Here is a 22,028-nt window from a genome sequence, read left to right on the forward strand (position 1 = left end):
CTCATCCATAGATCTCATGTTCAAATTCAATGAGCGATCTAGATACAAAAGGTCCGTAAGCCATGATAGAGCATCATCTTCATCAAAATGAGGCCATTTTCTTTTATGTACCATTTTCTTTCAAAGTTGAACTTGTATTTCCAACACAATAATGCTGACGAACATGAAGTCACACATTGGAACCACAGAAGCATCACTTCTCATTCGCTGTTTTTCAACACACAATCCCTCCCTCCAGACTACATAACGTTCCATTGTCAAAGGAACCACCAAGCTAAGGACATGAAGATGTATAGTTAACACATGGTCCGAGTCGTATGACTGCAAACTACCAATCAGTGTGATTTGTCTGTCATGTCACCTCAGTCATGTGATTACAACCACCAATCAGAGATGAGTTGTGTGACTATGACAACCAATCAGAGCGATTTACCTGTATGTGTACTTTTACCGCAGCCCCATATTAAAACATAAGATACAAGGTTGGCAAATCCAACAAATCATGAGAGTGAGTCAGTTATCCTCGGTAAATCCACAGGACTACAAGCATCCATCTTACAACATACAGAGTACAAAATTGGCCTATCTCACACTCATTACAAGGAACCACAGGGGTACATAATTGATACCCAACTGCCATGAAAGAGTGAGGTACCTTTCTATAGGAACGTAAGTACAGATACATAAGCATAGAACCATAAGCACTCACCTTAAAAAACAAGAGGTACAAAGCTGGTCCACTTCACCCACCAAAGGGAACCACAGAAGTACGTATAGGTCCCAATATATCTTCCGTGATATGACCACAAACCCATCATAGAGATCAAATAACGTTACAAAAAATCGACATTTTCAAATTCTGTCAATTTTTGCCCACTCAAGAGAACGAGCTAAGACCCCAACTTTCAGAGGTACATATTTAGATCTTACAAAAGCTCCCGACATTAGGAAGTCTCATGACCTTGTGACGTCATACCAAGTGATCGAAGTCAATGACCGGTCGCATGACCGTATGACATATCACTTGACCGGAGTCAGTGATCTAGGTTGCGTGACCACTTCCTACCGATTCCAGTCAATCAGAGCGATTTCCTTATACGTCGGCCGTTACTACTATGAAACCTATTGTTAGGGCGCTGAATCGAAGAAAAAACTTTTGGCTACCTTTTACAGTTTTAACTCTATGGAAATCAACATTGAAACCGATAAAAATAAATATCTACCACTTTTAGTTTTAGTAAAGAAATGCAGATGAAGGTGGTTATCTTTTCTTGAGACGCTGAATCGATTCTACAAGACCGCTTCTCGCTATCTACTGACGTTTTTGTTCATAGCGATTAAAGTTGAAAACTAACATGGTTAATTTCTATCACTTTCGGTTTAAAACGAAGGTAACGGATGAAATGGAACCTATTCTTGAGACGCTAAATCGATTCCGAAAACCGACATATCGATATCTCTTACTATTTTTGCTCTGATACCTGTTGCCAGACAGACGGGCATAGCTGTTCCTAAGACTTCCGATCTTAATACATAGCAGTTTGAAAGTCTCAAAAGAAGAAGAAGAAGAAAAAAAGATTTCTTCTAAATTTAGCTACAGCTTTCACTAGTGAATTAATTTAATCAGACATTGTTAAGCTACTTGTTTACAATGACAGAATAGAATAAGGTTCCACAGTTTAGGTACAGTCTTATTCCAATATATATGTCGAGATGAATCTTTTCTTTGCCTGTTATATTCCAAGGTCATTTCTTCTTCTACCAGCTTCCAAAGGAAGCTTGTTGCATGCAGCAAAATAAATTAATGTTTTCACTCACAAATAGTGATAAGCTATTTCCTTTTAGGTCTTCCGTGCACATGCATTTTAATTCATATGTTAATACTAGTAATTTTAAACAATGTAGTAATTTGTAGTAAAGCAGAAAAATTGTCGATTAAGTGAATTAAATAAAAAGACATAATTATAGATATTTTTTTTATTTTTTTTTTTTATCATTGTGAGTAGAATGTTAACAATTTTATTTTTCACTTAAAACTGTCTTTTTTTTATCGTGTCTTCAGTTTCTCCGTTTAGTATTGTTTCACACAGGAACTTCCGACGTAGCCACATCAAAGCCCCTGGTCTATACCTCAATAAAATATCAATGGGCTTTGGCACGAAAAAAAAAATGCATTTACATTTCACTCACTCACGCACACATACTCGTGAAAAAATATTGATCTCGTATAGTTATTTTCACGTAACAGAACTTTAGGTTAAACATATTGCACGCACACAAGCACTCATATTTATATATGTACTAGAAATCCTAAAAGCCACAACAAACTTGGTACATTACCAAATATTTCTCTACTGCACTTTGTTTTTCTGTTTACTCCTTACTACACGCTTTAAATAAATCGTAAAACAATTGAAACAATAATAAAACTTTTCTTTAACAATGAATAGATATATATAATATATATATTATCATCTATAAAGACAACAGACTTTTACAAGTTCAGATTTAGTGTCAAACCGCAACAGGTATCACTTTGTTTTTATTATCAACTATCTAAAAAACTTTCGCAGAGTTCCTTTCTCTTTACGATAATAAATTCTCTGGTTACAAAATAAACTTATTCCTATCTGACACACTGCCTCTGACATTCACTCATTCGTTAAGCACCAGAAATAAAATTGTTCTTTCAATTTCTTTTTCACACATTCTCTTTCTTCTTCTTTTTCCAACCACCAGGTTGTATTATAAACATTCAACTTATGCAAATGAAGAAAAAATATCGATATACTTTACACAAATCTCTATTATCTACTACATCATTGTATTGCTAAATAACGGTCAGAATATTTTCTTTCCTCTTCTTGTCCATACTATTTCATAATTAGCACGCATCATATGATCAGTCATATATGCTCAAATACAATGAAGGAGTTAAGCATTGGACCACGTCAACATAGTTTTCTTCAAGGATAAAATTCAGATATGCAGGTAATAAATGCCTTTAAATAGTACATATATTTTTTAATAGCGTTTCATTTGTTTCGCTTCATGGAAATTCCAAAGAAACAATCATCGTGATAGAGGAAAGGGCGTGGGAAGCGGCGTTAATACTAAAATATGAATAGTTTTTCTATTATTCTTCAAAAATTCCATTCGTCTGGTCCTATTTCTAGTTCTCCGAGCTTCTCTGCAGCCAATATGGATGATATATCATCTATTAAGAGAAGAAAATACTAAAATTACCACATATAGTAAATATTTCAGTTTATTGTTGGAGAAATTCTTAAGACCGTGACGGAAGTATTGTTTCCTGAAATAATTACTGAACAGAACACTTAAAAATCTATTATCTACACGAGAAAACAAGTGTTACCGTAATGCTACGAGGGGCATGAAGAAAGATACTCTTTAAAAAGTCATCATGTGGTTCGGATTCCACGTTAATCAGTAGGTCCACGTCTCATATAGCCTCGCTGCTGAACGGGACGCTAAACTAAAATCAACTCAACTCTTTAAAAAGTCAATTTATTTACATAAAACCTTCTACAATTTCTCAAAATGAACACAAGAATCAATACACTTTTGTATTCTTAAAAGCTACGAGTCAAATACTTTTAAAAAGTCCTTTTTTGAAATATCAGGAATTTCACTATTACACGCCGCGACAGCTTCTTCACTTCAAGTGGCGCCCTCAAAGCTTTTTCTAGAGTTTTGAGAAGAAAGCAGTCACACGGAGCTAAATCTAGAGAAAAATCAGGGTGCGGTAGAATACGGATTCCACCTTCCTGTAGAAACTCTGAAGTTTTCGCCGCTGTGTGTAGCCGTGGCTTATCGTGATGAAGAAGAAAGTGAGACAATGGAGACTTTCGGTAGGCACATCTCCAAGGTTCACAGATACTCAGAAGGCAATAAGTAACGTACCATTCTGCTGTAACTGTACGCCGCTCATCTAACTGTATAATTGCTACACGGCCGGTCTAAAAGCCACAATAACTTTATCCAGGCTTCGTGCTTGTTTAATTTTCGAAGGTGGAGTTTCATAATGTAGACTGTTGTTTTGTTTCGGAGTCATAGTTGTAAACTGATGTTTCGTGACGATATTATAGACCTCTTTACTTACCCTTTGCGAAAATCTTTTAAGCATATAGCGGCACCACTCTACGTGCTCATTTTTTTGCTCAGGCGTACGCACATGTGGGACCCAGTGACTACAACAATCGGAAAGCCCCAGATAATCTTTTATTATGGACTGGGCTGCAGTTGATCCAATCTTCAAGGTTGACAATTTCCTCGTATGTGGCTCTTTTTCGATCCTATTTCACAAGATTTATTACTGATGTGACATTTTCATCCGTAACTCTAGTGATAGAGCGCCCAGAACGAGGCTCATCTGTTAGGATTTGTCGGGCGCGTTTAAATTCCGCAAATCAATTAAAAACAACTGTGTGTGAAGAGACTCTTTTAAATGATCATGAATGATCATGGCACTGTTCCTGCGTTAAACCGTACTTAAACGATGACTGCGCGAAAATCGCGTCGCTCGAGCTCAATTGTTGCGACTGTCGGGTTCAAACTAACCTACACTTCCAGCCTTCTAATTTTTAAACAAACCTGAAGCCTTGCAGTTATATCTTTCACCACTAGAGGGCATACATTTTAATTGTGGTACGTTTTAGCACGGCAACGCTATTTGAATTCTAGTATCTCAAAGCTTTCGGCATGCACCTCGTATAGTGACTGTAAAATATTGGTGTTCTAGTTATCTCCCTTTCGGGAGATTTATAAAGAAAGTCCCAGCCTTATAGCTCAGTGGACTGCTTCACTAAATTTGTTTTAATTATTTTTTAAAACGTAGATTTGTATAAAATGACGCGTTCCAACATGGACGAATTCGCCTGTTCTAAGTAAATTTGTTTTTACACTATTTGTAAAATTACTTGGGGGTTAGAGGCTCAGGACATATAAAAAAGATGTGATATCAAAATCGTAAAGAAATTAAATTTTGTCAAAATTTAAAATTATGAACAAATTCACAATTGTAAGAACATGACACTCCAGGTGTAAAGATGTCCGTCGCCATCTTGTTCCCCCCTATTGGTATTACATTTGTTGCCAATGATTCTCTTTCTTTAACAACATAATTCAATAACTATGCATACAATTCATTAACGTTCTTATTGTTTACATCACTGCCAACTGATACTAACAATTAACCCTCGAATGCACAGCTAAGTCAAATTGACTCGTAGACTTTGCACCTAAATTTTACTATTACTATTTTAAACATTTGCTATTGCGGAAAGCTTCTACTTTTCCTTAAGTGTTTCGTTAAGTACTTCTATCTTAGGTCAAAACTATGGGAATTGATTTAATACGCAGTATGAAGTTACAAAAGAGTAATGTGTTCAAATGTCAGGCGAGTTGCCACCTAATATGTTTCACATATATACAGTAAAACCTATTATCAAAACATAATTTAGCCTGGGCCACCAAGCATGCATCTGTACCAGAATCAAAACAGGAAGGTAATCAGATCTACATATTTGTAATAATTAAAGCCCGGAATTAGCGGCAAAATGCCATAAGTGCCATTACTGCAATTTTCATATTTTCAGGAAAAGTGTAATTTCACAATTTAGAAGCAATTTGTTGCCATTGTAAGGTTTTCTCTTCCACTACTCTTTATTTACTCATGAATGACAGCATACCACAGATCTGAGTCACTCTTATCTGGCCAAGCGATCTCGGTGTCTGATAATAACTGGTCTATTCCCATTTGAATGTAACAAGTGGAGGGGCGGGGATGCTGGTGCGTATTCAGTTCTTGGAATTTTGAAGCAGTGTTCGGTTCTTAGAATGACAAACGAAGATGCTTCCTTTCAAGAAGTAGCCAGGTGGGCAGTTATTGTGAATATTAGGCGTGCGTGATACAGAACTGGTATTTATGTGCGTTTCAGTATTTCATGATGCCGAAAGTTGGTCTTTCTAGGCAACAGAAGTTGGAAAAAATTGTGAGTGAGTTCGGGCGTACTGTGTTTTCAACAGACGGTTCTGTACTGTTTTGTAAGTTATGTGAAACTGTAGTTTCCGCTGAAAAGCGTTATTTTGTAACACCATATAAGCACTGCAAAACAATTCTGCAAGGACACGCAAATCAGCAGGTGAAAAGGTTCAAAATCTTTTTGGAACAGTCACGAATTCCGCTTCGCGTACTAACAGTTTTGCGAATGATCTGTGCACTGTAAAATAATGAGGTGTTGAAACACAAAATGACTACACTTTGGCGTGTTACTTGTGTGTTAATTCAGCAACTTTGAACAACTTTGAACCCATCCAAAGAATCATTGATACTTTTGATGAGTATGATGCATCTTCAATTAAGGTTGCTCAAAGTTTGCTTAAGAAGAATTCCTTGAAAAAGGACTTAGCCTTCATTACAATACATTTTGCAAAGTTACCAGATGATATTGCCAACCTTAAAAAAGACTCGCTAGTTCTCTGAAAATCTTTAATGATATTCTCAACGATCTGTGTTGTGCCTCTGAGTGTTGTACCTGGTAACAAGGGCGAGTACATTCGGCGTAAGTGTGATAGTGTTGTAAGTGCTAATTCAGATTTGGGAAAATTGAAGGTGGTGATGGAAGACTAGTGTTATGGAAGGTGATGCTGATACAACTGCTGACAGTGACATGAATCATTCCCAAATTACATGTTTCAAATATTCTCCAGTGACATCTGTAGATGTGGAAAGATCATTTTCACATCTAAAGCGAATTCTTTCTGACAGGAGACAAAGTCTTTCTTTTGAACAAAAATATGAAAAACCTTTCGTAAGTGAAACTGCTAGTGCAGTGTAAAATGACTTCACTTTAGTATTTCTTGTGCTTTGAATGTTTGTGCTAATGTAACCGTGTGTGAATAAAATGTGAGTGTTTTTGAGTTATTCTTTCATTGTTACTACTGAAGAATGGCGAATGAATTGTTAGATGTCGTCCCTTCACGGATTGCGCAAGTTTCCAGAATTTAAGTAGTAAGTACAAAGTGCAAAATGAAACATTTTATTCGATTATTAAACGAAGTATAGCCTATTATAGCTTTTACATATTTTAGTATCTACTTTTCCCCAAAGTTCGTGATTGCTTGTTTATTTTATTTTGCCATTTTACCTGCCATTTTTGGGTGTTTATTTTTCAATTTTGCTAGCCATTTTCGGGCTTTTATTTCGCCATTAATTCCGGGCTTTAGTAATAATCAATTCTGTAAACACAGGCAAAGAATCATTTTAAATGAAAGTATCCACTAAATTGTACTTGTTTCATTAATTTGTGGTGACTATCTGTGCGGTAATGAGTAATATTCTACACAACAAAACTGGATTGGAGATTTTTGTAGCTACTATGAATTTAAAGTCATTGAATTAAAAACCAAAATTACATTCTTGGTCAGCAAGACACTTGAATTTTGACAAAGTATTAATAATTTAATTAAGTGGTAAAATATTACGCAGTGCTCGGAAATACAGTCATTTTACTGTGTGGAAGGAGAGATTAAAACACAACTAGTTAACAAATCATGTTAGCTGTCTTTTCCATTCTTTGAATATTCCAACTTCTGCCAGTAAAGTAATTTTAACTGTAATATTAAAAAACTTCCAAAACGTTATATTTAGGTTTACTTTGAAAATTTGCTAATAAGCATAATAATAAAATAAGTTATGTCAATGAAGATTTTAGAGGTATTTTCTTACTTAAGGTACTTTCTATTCCCCCCTCCACCCCCACAAATTCAGTTCAATACTTCTTTTTGAGCCTTATTAATAATACTTCAGTTGCTGAACATACCTCACTTCTGAAGAAATTAGCATAACTGCTAAATATATTCCAGAACGGGCATTAAACACAACTGGCTTCCATTTTCCATCATCATCAACTAATTAATCTCAACCCCAGACGTCCCTCAAATCTGGCGTTCACACGCCTAATTCCACGGCACATTTACATAAGACATATAGAAATGTAAATATATACAAAACTACGAATATAACCCACCTATTTTTAATAATTATCGGATTTTCTGATTGAATAATTTTGGAAAATATTTATCTCAATTACAGAAATCGAATATTTATAATACGATTATACCAAAATGATGTAAATTCACATAATTTAGAAGGTGTGTCCTAAAATTATGTATTTCAGTGAGTAACAAAATTAATCGTTAGTATCATTACGCCCACACATAAGCTAGTCAAATCAATACATGACTAACTAACTGACGTAAACGAAAAATTGAAAAGACCGAATAAATGGTATTCATACACGAAATTTCCAACAAATTACAAAATTATAAAAAAAATAACCCCGTCGGAAATACTTAAAAATCGGATTGCTACAATGAAATGCCTACGCAAGGTATTTCCCACAGGGTATAATTCTAATTCCCAAACATGCTTCAATAGAATTCCTATATATGTTCGGACTTGAAAGTGGGTCCAAAGTAATGGTGGGCACAAAAACAGTTTTTTCGGTTTTCTACAAAACCGGTTCGGTTTTTCACCGGATCCGGTTCCGTTTTTCTTCAAAACCAGTTCCGTTTTTTTTTTCCAAAATTTGTTCTATTTCTGACCAGAATAGTATTTCGTTGTTCTCCAGAAACCGAATCTGTTTCCACAGAACCGGTTTTGAAGAAAACCGAAACCGATTTCGGTAAAACTGAAATGTCGGTTTTGCGGGTTTCGGTTTTTCTAGAAACCGGTGTCCGTTTTTTTAAAATAAAAACCGGTTTTGCTCATCCCTAGTCCAAAGTAGACAAAAAGAAATCCTTGACAGCAGTGAATATGGAATGCGTCGGAGGGAAATCGGAAGTGTTGGGGCCGCAAGCTCCATGGTTCCTCGTGCTCGGACTAACGCGTGCTGCGATATATATATTTTTATGATTTTGGATGGTCCTACCTTCGAAATTAGAACTTTTCTCCACATGTTCACATGAACTTCATCATCTTATTTTGATGTGAGAAATCACGTTTTACAGATTGTTGGTATAGCTTGTTATACCTGTATACAATGTACGAATCTGTTGTCTTGCAGCTACACGCGACAAATTTTTCCTTCACAAGGTACTTTTTTTATACGTTAAAAAAAGAATAAATGCAAATTGTTAATATTATTAACTTTCCCAACAAATAAACACCTTACGATATTGTTTTATAATGAAGACACTAGATTATTGTGCGTAGTTTTCCATTATTGTTTTATTTTTGATATATACTTGCGATTGCAAAAAGAAAAATTACTTACAATTAAAAATGTATACGTAATAACAAAAAATAACTAACCTTGACTATCGACTCTTCTTTCAGAAATTGGCATTACTGGGTGTAACAGCTCAGGTACGCCCATTCCGCTACGTCTACACTGCTTAAAAAACGAATGCTGAAGTAGCTGAGCAGCTGTTGGTCGCAGCAAAGGAGTTCGCTGAAGGCAAAGCTCAACTAACTGATGAAACGAGTCCAAGAACTTCCTCTGTTGTAGAACAGCCATCTTTTTTTCCTGAATATTGCTGGTGCTAGCAACGCTATCTCCTACTCCAAAGTCAGTATGATGAACTAATTAGAAAATAAAAATTTAAAACATATTTCTACTGGAAACCACTAGTACATGAAGCATTAAGGTTGACAAATATGTGCAGCTATAAACGAGAACTACAGAAATCAATTTTACATTGCTATTACCGATTAACGGGAGGAAAATGACCGAAGATGAAACATATACCAAAGAATACATCTCATTGAGCCGAATAAAACGTGAGTCCAAATCCTCATGCAAAGTTTTCGAGAAAATTCAGAAAAAAAGTAATTTTTCTGTAAACCTGAAAACTGATGCTTCCTATACAGGGTTCTTACTGATTTAGCGAGAAGGAATTCCCTGACTTTAAAGGGTTCTGAGAAGTAAACATCTGTACTTAAAATTTCCTTACGAGTAAACTGAATTCCCTGACTTTTCTAGGTTCTTCAGTTTTTCCAGGTCGGTGGGAACTCTGCTATAGTACGTAATCACACGCCAACTATTGAAATTATGTACTAATCCTGAAGTACATCCTCACCAAGCTTTTCATTGTGACTTTACCAAGTCGACAGTGCATTACGATTAATGAAATATAGCCCAAAATTATGGTTAACTTTTAAACATAAATTTTTGTTTAACTATACCATTCTCCATAGATGGGACATATCAATAATAGATATATCACATCAAATGAATAAAATGGTATGCTAAAGAGTGAATTCTCATGCGTAGTTTTCGAAAAAATCGAAACAAACGAATTTTTATGGTGATACAAATATGTCGTTCTTTGCCAATAATAATGGGTAAGTTTTTATTCTGCTAAAACAGATTGTTTATTTATTAACGTACTGTATATGTAACAAATATGAGGTGGTATCAAAACGTTTCGACACTAGTTCTGTAACACGCGAACAGAAGACAGTGCAACGCTGTACGCACAGGCACAGGAAGAACCGACCTACATATCCAGTGTGCCAAGAGACATCATCCTGTGTACTGTGCAGCTGATGCTATTCTGACCACGTGCGTTACCACGTCTGCGATTCCATCATGGACAGGAAGTAAGAATAACGAGCGAACGTGAAATTCTTTGTGAAACTGGGAAAATCCGCCCCACAAACGCTTGACATGTTTCGGCAATTGTACGCTGATGCTGCAATGAGTCGCTCGAGGTGTTTTCAGTGGCACGCGCGCTTCAAGAGCAGAGCATCATTGGAACACGACGAAAGATCAGGGCGACCTTTAATGAGCACAATACCCGAAAACGTTGAAACATTTCGCCAATTTGTGCATGAGGAACGTCGGAGAACAATCCACAACATTGCTGCCATTGTCGGTGTGTCATGTGGAACAATACAGGCAATCATTATATGTGACTTGAACATGAGCCGTGCTGCTGCCAAGTTTGTCCGCAAGCTGCAGAGCCAGGAGCAGAAGGAACACTGCATTGAAGTCTGCGAAGAACTAAGTCAGCATACCGTGGATGGCCTGTCCTTCACGTCACGACTGGTGACGAAACTTGGGTGTATGGGTACGACTTGAGTCAAAGCAACAGTTTTTACAGTGCAAGAGACTATTATTTCCACAACCGAAAAAGGCGAGGCAAGTCCGCAGCTCGATCAAGTGCATGCTCATCGTCTTTTTTTCGACTTTCGTGGCACTGAATCACAAATTCGTCCCCAGGGGCCAGACCGTCAATAGAGAGTTCTACTGCCAGGTTTTAAGGCGTCTGAGGAGGATATCCATCGAAAACGATCGTATCTGTGGCGCGCGAAAAACTGGCTGCTCTACGACAACAATGTAACCACAGTGCTCTTCTTACACGCGAGTTAAACAAGATGATCGCACTTCCGCACTCATCCTGCTCGCCAGATTTGGTTCCTGCAGACTTCACTATTGTCCCGAAGCTGAAGATCCGCCTCAAAGGTCGCCCTTTGGACACCATTACGGAAATTGAGTGCGAACCGCAGATGCTTGACACGCTCCGAAAAGAAGGCTTCCAAGACACATTCCAGCAGTGGCAGAAACGCTGGAAGCGCTGTATTGCTGTAGAAGGTAACTATTTTAAAGGTGATACTATGTATAATTAAAATATTTTCTTGTAAACAGAACTAGCCTCGAAACATTTTGATACTATTTTGGATATATTGCTAACAGCACATTATATCTATTGTTGTTTATCTTCCTTTAACGGTGAAACACATACTCCCAACAGTGATGCAGATACTTCTAACAGTGACATATACTCTTAATACTGTGACCAGCCAGTTATAAACTTTTTATTTGTGTTGTACTTTGGTTCTAAATTCAACTCTTAAAGATGAACAAAACAGGAAAAGATTCCTTTATCTAAATACAGATTAAAACTCTATAATAAAATGTTAAGAATTATGTAATTTGTCTGCGAATTCGTTTTATGTGCTGAAGACAGTTTGACTTACATAATGAACTTCCTCATTATGTAAATCTTGCGTTGACAGATTTCTTCGTCTGAACCAAATTCCGACTTGTACATGAACCCGAGTTTCTGGGTCATGGCATGGATCTACGTCACTTTGGGTAACAACCTCAGCAAAAGAAATAGTATATAACCTCACGATATTTCCGGGATAAAAAAAAGAGCGATCAGAGATTACATCGTCGATAGTCTCAATGTAACTAAGTTATTTGAAACAATTTTGTCTTGAGACTTCAAACATTAAATTCTACATCAGATAAAATTTGGAAAGTCATTGTTGTGTCAATAAGGATTTGGGCTGAGATTGGACCTGGAGTGACTGTCGTGGGACAATAATCTTCAACAAGAAAATCAGGTATGTGCTTAAGAAATCTGTCAACTGCCAAAATGTCTCTACACATAAACCAATTCACAAACATCTCATGACTTCACTAAAATTAAAATCAATCACACATTTGAGGCTTGTATCTTTTATTCACGCCTAGAATTTCCTAGTTTATTTAATGTTACACTTCTATCAGGAGTATAGGACGGAGTCGGTTATGTTTAAGAAAGAAAACCTCTCGCAATGTACCCCCATTAGGATAAACTTTAAGCATAACCACAATACGAACGCACATACTACTGATAAATAAATAAATAAATAAATAACAGGACTGATATCAAAACTTTTAGTCAATACTTTAACACTGAACTCCAGATACAAACTCGAAAAAGGCTTAAAGTAGCAATTTTTTGAAAAAATAGAGTATTCACACTTACACGATATACTGATTGTTATTCCTATTGAGAACATTTTCTTTCAAACATAATTTGTAATTCTTTTCGTTAATATATATTTTCATTCGTCAGGAACAACTAGTTTACGGATTTTCTGATTTAACTTAAGAAAATATTAACTGTTCACGATGAAATAAGTCTTAGCACCACAGAAATTCAACTACTCTGTCACATGTAGAAAGCAGTTACTAAATTATTTTAACAGATTACTAACAAATTATAATTCCTAAGACATACGTTTGTAGTTTATATATCATGACACGTTATATTAGGTCGTTTAAAAAATAGTGAGCATTTTGCACTCGAGATGACGTTAATGTTCCAAATCTCAGGGTACAAGAGTCGCTGCGAGCGAGGCCTAATGTCTTTTGACAGTTGGCAATTTAAGCTAATAACGTGCAAGTAGTGTTGGAATTCTTATAATATCTTGCGCCATGAAAATAAATGAACTTTCCCCAAAATTGCGCTACATCTTCAATTTTATTTCGATAAAGGCGGAAATGTAACATAGGTCTATGCAGAAATATGTGCTGTTCATGGGCAAGATACTTTATCAAAAGAAAAGAGCCAAACGACAGTCCAGAACTTTCGTTCTGAAGATTTTGATGTTCAAGATGCTCCTCGCAGTAGGCGATCAGAAAGTGGATGATACTCTAGCAGAAAACGAACAAGACCGGCATGAAGCAGTCATAGCATCGCCAATGATCTAAACATCCATCACCAAACAGTGATAGACCATTTGGAGAAAGCTACAAATAGAAATGAAATTAAATCTTTAAGATTTACTTCCCATGGTTATGCCGGCACAGGCTAATGGAGACGATGATGATGAGAAATGAAGGAAATGGTGGAATGAAGAAGTGGGAGGAAACGGGAGAACCCCGAGAAAAACCACGCACACGGTGGTTCACTACAAAGTTCACTTGGCGAGCTGGGATCGAACCAAGGACCCCATACACCAAACCTCGGCCACCGCGGTCCCAGCTACAAAAAGAATGTCAACGTTTGAATACCACATTATTTGATTCCAAAGCATTTACTCGATCGAATTTTCATCTGCAAATCACTACTAAAACGTAACGAACTCGATTCATTTCTGAAGTAGTTGAAGAAAACTAGATAGCCTACAACAATTTGCGTAAAAGATCGTGATCGAAGCAAACAGAAGCTCCACAGTCTGTGGCCAAGCCCACACCGACGCACAGGAAGGTTTGGTGAGTATTTGGTGGGTCTGGAAGGGCACTGTGTATCACGAGCTGCTGCCGCCGGATAGAACAATAAACTCGGACTTGCACTGTCGATATTTATCGCGAGTGCGCCTACCAAATTCAAAAGAAACGGCTGAAACTGGTCTACAGAAAGGGTGCTGAATACTATGCTGACAAGATCAGACCGTATACATCTTTAATGACTTATCAGAAATGGAATTTGCCTGGGATGTTTGAATGCATCCACCATACAGTCCAGACTTGGCACCGACATATCATTTGCTTCTGTCTCTTCAAAACTTCCTGAATTGTATTAAATTTAGTTTTAAAAGAGGCTTGTGAAAAACGCTTTTTTTTTTCCCCTCCCAGAAACCACAAAATATATATATAGAAAAGGGATTCTGGTATTACTGGAAAAATGACTGGTCATCGAACTAAATAGTGCATATTTGATTTCGTGTCATTTTCAAATCACAATAAAAGTTTTCTCAATTTTGACCTCCAAAGGCTCAATATTTTTTAGATAACCTGATAATTTTTGGTTCTTACTTAATTTGTGGATTTTAGTTCTGATGGAACAAACCTCCAATGTTTTTATTTACTGCTTGAGTTGTGCAGAACTTTTATGTGTTCTTTAATGTATTATTTTAAAATCGATTTATATCTGTTTTTCTTCTTTCTCTTCATTTCTATTTTTTAAACTCTTTTGACACTAATTTCTATTTAAAACATCTTTGTTAATATATTTATTCGTGATGACGTTTTCTGTGAATTTATACTGCTACAAATATTAATACTAAAATTTTGAACAATTCTTCGAATTTTGGTGAGTAAACCAAGTTAATAGTACCCTCTCTTGTTAATCATCTCTATAACGTACCGGAACAGAAAGAAGAAACACTGATGTTAAGAAAGAACAACTTTCAACGAGATATACACCGTAGTTCTTGAGAGAAAGGTAGCCAACAGATTCTTATCCTTAGTAAATTCTGAGAGGCTTAGAAAACACCTAACAGCGTTTTAGTTCATAAACCACAGTGAAAAAAGACGAATAATACATCCTAGTTGTTGTGCCTGTGTCTTCGGCCCGCTCCATATATAGTTTGCGCACCAACAAAAATGTGGCTACCCAAATATTAATGCTCAAATTTAAATATTGTCTTATTTTGAAAACCATTAGAATAGTTTTGTATCGGCAGATCATCTGTAAGCTAACGACATCTATTGGTATCAGGATGCGCACGTAGTAATATATATTAGCATACTATTTATATTAAGAACTAGCCTGACGCACAGAATGAAGTGCTGAGGATTTATGTTTTTTCCAACACAAGGGGGCAACGATTCGGGATAAAATTGCAGATATTTTTATTGGATGAGTTTCTTTCAGTAGATTAACCTTTGAAGATGAGTACGGATATGTAAGCATTGCTGTCTAATAGAGAAGCCGAGATTTGTTGGGTCCCGAACTATTAAAAAATTAAGTTAATAAAACATACACTAATAACTTAAATTTTAAAACAAAGTATGTAGAGGATTTTTTTTTTTTTTACCTGCATCTCCATCTTCTAATATTGGACATGTAGTACTATCAATTAGCTGGGGTGCAGAACCTCGTAATTTCTCCATAAGCATAAGTGTGGAGGGCATATCACCAAATGGAACAACTCCATTAGCCATTTCGCACGCTGTAATACCTAAACTATACACATCCGATTTCTCGTTGTAACCCTGAAGATTCTGAAATACAAGACAAAATAAACCATTTTATGCATAATTATAGTTTATACAATTATAGAAAGCAATAGTTTACTCTTTTTCTTTCTTACACGTATTCACAATGGGTGTCAAGTAATTTCGTTATTTCCGCTCTCAACCGCTTCCAAAACACATTTTCAGTTCCAAATAATGCGTCTAGTTTATTATCATTTGTTTTATATTTGATCCAATTGCTCTTTAAAGTTATTGTATTTCCTTTCTTTCAAACAATCAAAAATACTGATCATTGTAGAAAGTGATAAAGTTGAGTCTGAATTGTCCTCACGGCAATTAACAAGTCTGCCTTTATTGAAAACCAATGTAAATATACAATCATAACACTACGCAGAATGCATGAAGCTGTTATCAATTCCAAACGAATCCATAACATTGACGTCACCCCCCCTTCCCACACACACACACCAAAAAAAAGTTCACGTATGGCAAATTTGCTTGGAGGCGATATGAAGAAGATTATTTGCAAACAGCGTAACACTAAGAAAAAAGAAGAGAATAATTCTGCCAAGCAAGGAAGGTAATGAATGAAATTAAGAGACTGGAAGATTAGCAAAAGAAATTGAAATGGAGTAAGAAAAACTTTTTCAGAAAATCAAACTTTTGCGGAAGTTGCAAAATTAACGTCTGTACACACCGCTGAAACTTCAGTTTTCATTCTATGATATCATTTAATTATTGTAGTAGTCTATAATTCTTCGCATATATTCATAGAATTTATTCGTTAAGTGTGTTCAGTTGTTAGCATTTACTTTGGTTTACCCTAATAACATGTTCACAATGGAAATGGAAATTAGGGTTATTTTAATCACTACTTTTGCATAATATTTTAGAATGAACCTTATTCACATAATTTTATTGTATTTTGAACTCTAATGAAATAATAAAATAATCGTTTATGATAAAATCTGTTATTCAGGTGACAGTTGGGTAGCTATGGAGATGGTGGAGGAATACACATAAAAGAAAAGAAAATATTTTGCAAAAGTACGAAAACTGGTTAGTGTGTGTCAGGAATTGTAGTAAAATCTGGTCAGGGTGTCAGGAAATTTAACTTCACAAATTTTGTGGGCACCCTGAACAGATATTATAATCTTCTTTGTTAGAGAACTATAGCAGAAGTGGACTATGTAGAACGCATGCTTCATTTCCCCGCTCACTTTCACGTCAACGTAGGTGAACACAGTCATCACTGTCTTTGAGATAGAATAACTATCTGAATACCACTCATTCTAGCTTTGGAACTTCTTGTATAAAATAAAAGACAAATTCTGACCAAAACATATACTATTTAATAAATAACGGCGTTCGAAACTGTAACACTATTATTTATTGGATAGTATATGCTTTGGTCAGAATTTGTCTTTTATTTTATACAAGAAAACTCTCATCCCTGAATACCACTGCCCTCCATTCGCCCTGCAATCTCTACTGCATCACCGAAAACTTCTCGACAATACGCACGTGTCATGATAATCGTGCGAGAGGAATGCACGAATGTAGACCAGCCAGCCCCACCTCAAGTTTCCACCACCTTGGGTGGCTCCCGTAAGTTCCCTTATGTGTTTCAACAAATGCAAATGGACGGCGCCTTACCCTCAAGTTATAGCTGGCATATACTCCCGAGACGATCCGGTATCTAAGGCAATTGAAGAGGTACTTGAGTTAAGTAATGACAAACAATAGCGATGACGAAAGCTTATGTATTGAATACATATCACTTAACTTGAAAGCCACCTAACCGGCCACAGACTTTTCGTGGGCTGTGCTGTAACGAATTTAGATTTAGTAATACAGTAAATTCACAAATATCCGACCTAGCATAGCGAAAGGACAGATCGAACAACAAACAAGATGGATACATCGGAGTTCCATAATTCTCACTTCCTGCCTCACCCATTCATTGAAAACACACTATTTATTCCAAAATTCGCTGTTATTAATTTTTTCTGACCTCTTAGACCAGTATTTATAAATGTTTACTATGTACTATACTTATGCTTTAAAAATCTATTTCAGAAAAAATAAATTCAAGAATAAAACTATTGTGTACATTCCATGATGTACACTGTACGCTTGTGGTCACAAAACCCTAGATTGCATTTCAGAGATTAAGTTTAAAAAAATGAACCTAGATCCTTACGTCTCTCGGGTCTATGCTTACAGTAAAATCTATTTTCCCTCCATTCTGCCGCGGAGTAACATGCGTAAATGTCTGGAAAAATCTACAAGAGAAATAGACCATCTAGGTATAGCCGCCAAATAAATATCTATTTGCATATAAAAAACGGTCATACATGATTACAATAAAAGATAAGTAAGTCAAGAGCTGGCATAATAGGTAATACATGACTGGTCTTTAGTAAGCGCAGGATATCACGATACTAAGATACACAGACGAAAATTTACTCTTCGTGTCTTTATGGTTTAGTGGTTAGCATCACGAATGTCAGAAAGCGTTCATTTTAGCATGGGTCCGAATCGTGTCGACGTTTATTTATTTATTTATAATTTAGAAACTGCTTTTCATCGCAAAGAACATGCATATATAGATGTAAGAAAATTATTAATACATATGCATCTCAGCTTATATATATATATATATATATATATATATATATATATTCTAGTGTATTGTAAAACTCTGTCCCGTATAGGTTGTAGGTAGAGCAAGGTAAATAAAATGAGTGTCCGGAATAGAGTCCCACTACCAGCTTTTATTATAAAATTCACTAAATAACTGTATTTACGGAAATACTACGAAGTTATTCTCCTCTAAATTTGTTAGGTTACAAATTAGGTAGTCCTTGACCGTGAGGCCGAGGACAGGATGTCCACAGAGCTTCGTGGCAGGCTAAGCAGAGTGGCGAAGGAATCCCCAATGCTCTGTGGCAAGCAGTGAGGGGTTAGTAGTCACAGGGCCCTGAATCAGGCTAAGCCAGGAGGATAGGAATAGGCAAGAGTCCCGCGGCAGACTAGAAGCTTGGGGTTAGGTTACTCCTAATGTGCTGTGGCAGGAGGGACACCAGTGAACTGGTGCAGATGCAGCACTGCCGGCTGCGTCCCATTATATAGGGGTCCTGGTGGCGGTGGCGCTACTGCTCCCATGTCATCGTGTACTTCGTACGAGGAGCCAGAGATTCGTCGTCTGCTGGTTGTAGTAAATCCACATGGTGCGTAGTATCCTGACTAAACACCATGAGGTAGTGTTTGTAAACACAAGTGTAAAATATTGTTTGCATACAATACCACATGGGATATTACAATATATATTCTCGAACAGAAAGCATTATAAAAAGACGTCCATCTTAGTTCAGTATTTGCGCAAGGTGAACAATTATGTACGAAATAAACGGAACTAAATCACACCAATTATATGTTATTTTAATCACTACAAAACTTGTTAGTTGCGTCTGCTAATGAAACATTAACGTTACTTACTGTCTCTTAAATGCCTGTAAACGAAAAAACAGGCTTTGACCTGAAACCCGAAATACTTGTGACGTAACCAGTAGAACTGAACCGGTTCAAGTCCCCTTTGGTACAGTGATACCTAAACTCATTCTGTTTACATGCAGTATGTTTTATTTGTGATCCCGGTATTAAGAAGTTTTTTAAATAATTTATCACAAAAACCAAATATTGCAGTCATGTTCAAAAAAAACTTACTGCTCTATATTTAGGAATCAGTCATTTCAAGAGAATTCGTAAGGACCTAGGATCTTTGTTTTCTTGGACTTAGCCTCTGAAAAGCAGTCCAGGTTTTTGTGACCAGAAGTGTACAGACATACAATTTTCAATAAACACAGCATAACGTAAACCGTAAACCTATTTCTCACAAATATATATATATATATATATATATATATATATATATATATATGAATACATTTTACTCCTCACTGACAGAAGAATATACAAATGTGAAGAGGAGGTCTACGAAAAGAAAGGAAAAGAAACAAAGAAAAAAAGAGAGAGGAAAAGCAGAAGCTTACAATTTTCAGTGTTTGAAAAAGTCTTTGATAGATGACTGCTTCTCCTCGGCAAAGTCGCACTTTTATGAAGGTATTAAAATTGAATTCAAAAAATAATAATTATTAGGGGCTAACAGAAACCATGTTAAACATGTTCACAAATATAAAATCGCTGCTTTAAACTATAAACAGCAAAATAGTACAATTTTTTCCAAAAATCTCGCATTAACAGTTAACAATCGATTTTAAAAACTACACACGAATGGACAGTATTCCCCTCTAAATAATTAAGTAAAGAACTATATGGTTAGCCATTGATAATAAAACTATTGATCCTGTGGCTTGTCTACACGCTGGTATCATCTATTGACGATAGGTATCGACACTTATCAGGCCAATTATGAACTATTGCATTAGGAGCGTGACACAGAAAATTGCACGTTTTACTTTTATAATATGAATTAATAATACTTAACTTTTAAAAATTGTATATGTTATAGAATAACAAATTAAGAAAACGATCAAAATATCGCTGGTATTGTAGCAGTTCTTACAGTTGCTGTAACAGTTATAATTGTAGTAGTTGCATCAAATTGGAGATGTTTGATTTGGATTGCATTGAATTGGATTTGTATTTAACGTGTGTTTCAGCACCGAACTTATATTAGACATTGACCTAGAGCTTAATGTGGTATCCGAATCACATAAGCTGCCACCAGGAATCGAATCCGAGTTTCCTGCGCCAAAGCACGTACACTAACCATATAGCCATGAGGGAGATCTAGTTGTTATTACTGCTGTAGTAGTTGTTGTTGTTGTGTTATAGCAGTAGTAATTATTATTATTATTATTATTATTATTATTATTATTATTATTATTATTATTATTATTATTATTATTATTTAGTTTAACGTCCCATAATTATGCACTGAGATTAAGGGAGACTGATAACGAGAAAGATGAAATGGATGATAATAGTGGTGTGAAGAAATGGGAGAACCCCTTTAAAAAAAGGGGGGGGGGTTATTATTAAACTTACCTGCTCTAACAGTTCAGGGCTCAACCAATTGAGATTTTTAGACGTACTATGAGGAAATTCATGTATAGACCGTTGCCATTTTCCGTTTTGTACTATCTGACAGGCATAGCGTAAACCAGACAAACATGCTGTCCCTGATGCAGAAATAAGTATGTGACTTGCACGAACACTCCTAAAACAAATGATTGCAGATTACTTTTCAATATTCTTCAGTTTTTATTATAAGACTTAACTACCTTCTATTCACATATAATATTCACTCCACAGATAACCACACTATAAAAGTAACACGTATGTACAAGATTGTTAATATATGAGTTAAAGTGTTAAGCAATTTAATGATTTGCGAAAACAGTGTTTTTGAATAATAGAGATCAATGCTTACTTTTTCACCTTAAAATCAATAGTAATACAAGGGTTCAATAAAGAAAATTGTAGACTTGGCGGAAACTGCTGCTCATAACTCGTAGCAGTCTATCTTAGATTCATGGTTTGTGCATCATGATGTTCAGAATAATCAGGGATTTGAAAGAGCCACACACGTGTGACACGCAGGAATTTCCCCAAAATTATCCATTTTTTTTTTCTTTGCTTCCTTAGGGGACACACGTTACATGTAGCACCACAGAAAGGATCTGAAAAAATAACAATAGTCTTCTCTCCAGAGGTTTTTCGAATTATTGAAATTGGGTAATAAGTATGAAGGATATATTTTCGAACCATATGTAGTACGAAATTGGTGAAAAATAACGAAATACAATTTAGTAAGATCCCACTCATACCCTGATAGCCTTAGATTCATGAATCGTACGGCATTGTCTTCAGAGTAAAACAGGCTTCCGAATGATATCAAACACGAAATTCTGTAAAATCCTGTTAAATACGGGAATACTCCCGGAAAAATGTTCAGTAATTTGGGGCTCCTACCGGGGTCTAAGATCAAATACTAACAAAAAAGTGTCAAAATGTATTACATGCCCTATTTTCTACTTTTGTTTTGCTAAGTTTCATTAAAATGAGGTTAATAAGTATGAAGATACAAAAGGTTTTCAAACAAAGGACATAGTAAATGATTTTTTAGATTAAGGGAAGTTGATAATTTCATATGCAGATTGTAGCCTGTAACCTTAGAAGTAAGAAGGGTTAAGTAACACATACTACAATGTAATTAAACACATGCGATTATCAGTCCTAGGACTATTCTTTGGTCTAAACATTCTAAAACATTAT

At 35.9% G+C, this 22,028-nt stretch overlaps 1 protein-coding gene across 5 annotated transcripts in view; it reads right to left on the reverse strand.

The window, feature by feature from the left end:
- Nucleotides 1-1,962: 1,962 nt before the first annotated feature.
- The window catches only part of LOC145676913 (STE20-related kinase adapter protein alpha-like), a 55,565-nt gene continuing 35,499 nt past the window's right edge, over nucleotides 1,963-22,028 (reverse strand). For all 5 annotated transcript variants that reach the window (XM_081747684.1, XM_081747683.1, XM_081747685.1 and 2 more), the window contains 4 exons: nucleotides 20,799-20,970; nucleotides 15,566-15,752; nucleotides 9,338-9,607; nucleotides 1,963-3,217 (listed from right to left, as the gene is read on the reverse strand). In XM_081747684.1, the coding sequence (XP_081603810.1) occupies nucleotides 3,144-3,217; nucleotides 9,338-9,607; nucleotides 15,566-15,752; nucleotides 20,799-20,970 (703 nt within the window). In that variant the 3' untranslated portion in view covers nucleotides 1,963-3,143. The remainder of the gene's footprint in view (nucleotides 3,218-9,337; nucleotides 9,608-15,565; nucleotides 15,753-20,798; nucleotides 20,971-22,028) is intronic.

This window comes from Thermobia domestica, unplaced genomic scaffold (assembly GCF_964235325.1).
Source record: "Thermobia domestica unplaced genomic scaffold, izTheDome1.hap1.1 HAP1_SCAFFOLD_472, whole genome shotgun sequence".
NCBI lineage: Eukaryota > Metazoa > Arthropoda > Insecta > Zygentoma > Lepismatidae > Thermobia > Thermobia domestica.